The following is a 1500-nucleotide window of genomic DNA, read 5'->3' as shown; positions in this document are numbered from 1 at the left end:
TGCCTGTCTGTCTGTCTGTCTGTCTGTCTGTCTGTCTGTCTGTCTGTCCGTCGGCCTTCCTGTACGTCTGCGTCGTTGTCGATACATTGTAATAATATAAATACAAACACACCAGGAAGCTGTTTCGAACTACTTTCACTCACACTAGTCTTGCTTTCTTTGATTTTATTTGACAATGATAACAATCTTATCACTGGCCTTGATACTTATAAATCAGTGTCATACGTAGTATAACCCTTTTCCTCCCTCTCAGCTCCGCTCACGCACGGATTAAGCAGCACTGATAACAGTGTTGTGACGACAGCTAGGCTCTTATGCGACACAGTGGCTGGTAACACCCCCCCCCCTCCGTACATACACATGTACGCATGTACGAACGCATGCACAAATACACGCACAAACGCACGCATGCATGTACGCACTCACACGCACGCAAACACACATACACACACCAAACACACACCCACACACACACACACACACACACACACACACATACACACACACACACACATAAATTAATACAAGCGCATTTACGCCCACACACACACGAATGCATGCATGTACGCACTCACACACACACACACACACACACACGCACACACACACACACACACACACACACACACGCACGCACGCACACACACACATGGCTACATGCGAGCGTGTGTATAATGTGCTTGATTTGAATAAACAAATAAATACGAACAACAACACAATAAATACGCAATGTAAGACACAGTTAATAAATGTAAGAATTGGAAACAAGACTTACAGCAGAGACGGTGTTGACACCAATCAGGACAATGCGTCCCGCTCCCGATACGCACACCATCGTCAACGACTACTGCAACGACTTCTACAGCAACGACAACGACCACAACAATCCCTCGCCGCTTTGTCGACCAACGATTCACCTTACAGAACTTGTACTGCTCTTCAAGATGTTCGTCTCTTTCTCCTTTTGCCTGATACTATTACGAGGAAGATGTATTGTATAAGTATGAAAAGGTTCAGTATAGGAATCTGCTGTTCTCGATTTTTAAATGGTGGTTTGCCTGCTGATATTTAATTCGTGCTGTAACCCTTTTTATTTTCGTGCCTTCATCAATCTGGTTTTTCTTTAAATATTGTTAGACTGTTAACTCGCGCTACATTCTTGTCTGTTTTCTTGTATTTATTTACGTTTTCATTTGTTTTTCAACTTCTTCAAAATTACTTAAATCTACTCTCCTAGCAACGTTTATTTAAGCTTAAACCTTGTTTGGTTTCACAATCAAATAACTGCTCAAGATTTCTTCTGCTTACAACTAGATGATTCCGATTTTCCTTAAAGTCTCCAGTCTTTCACAATTAAGCACAACAATTCAAAATTAGACTAAGTGAGAACAAAATCTCTGTCAGGAAAAAATTAAATCAGTTTGTGACGACCAAAAACACTTCCTTTATCACTTCCGTGTTTCACTGGACACCACGTAGAAGGCACTTGTCATTCGGACA

The 1500-nt window shown here is 41.7% G+C and overlaps 1 protein-coding gene across 1 annotated transcript in view; it reads right to left on the bottom strand.

Moving 5' to 3' along the window:
• Positions 1–775: 775 nt before the first annotated feature.
• The window catches only part of LOC138956238 (tetraspanin-9-like), a gene marked incomplete at its 3' end in the record, with an annotated part of 903 nt that continues 178 nt past the window's right edge, over positions 776–1500 (bottom strand). The window contains 1 exon segment of the mRNA XM_070327649.1: positions 776–974. Within this exon segment, the coding sequence (XP_070183750.1) occupies positions 776–835 (60 nt within the window).

The sequence above is a fragment of the Littorina saxatilis genome, unplaced genomic scaffold, assembly GCF_037325665.1.
Source record: "Littorina saxatilis isolate snail1 unplaced genomic scaffold, US_GU_Lsax_2.0 scaffold_3633, whole genome shotgun sequence".
NCBI classification, from domain to species: Eukaryota; Metazoa; Mollusca; class Gastropoda; order Littorinimorpha; family Littorinidae; genus Littorina; species Littorina saxatilis.
Note: the sequence above shows the minus strand (reverse complement) of the source record. Positions and strands in the feature narration are given on the sequence as shown.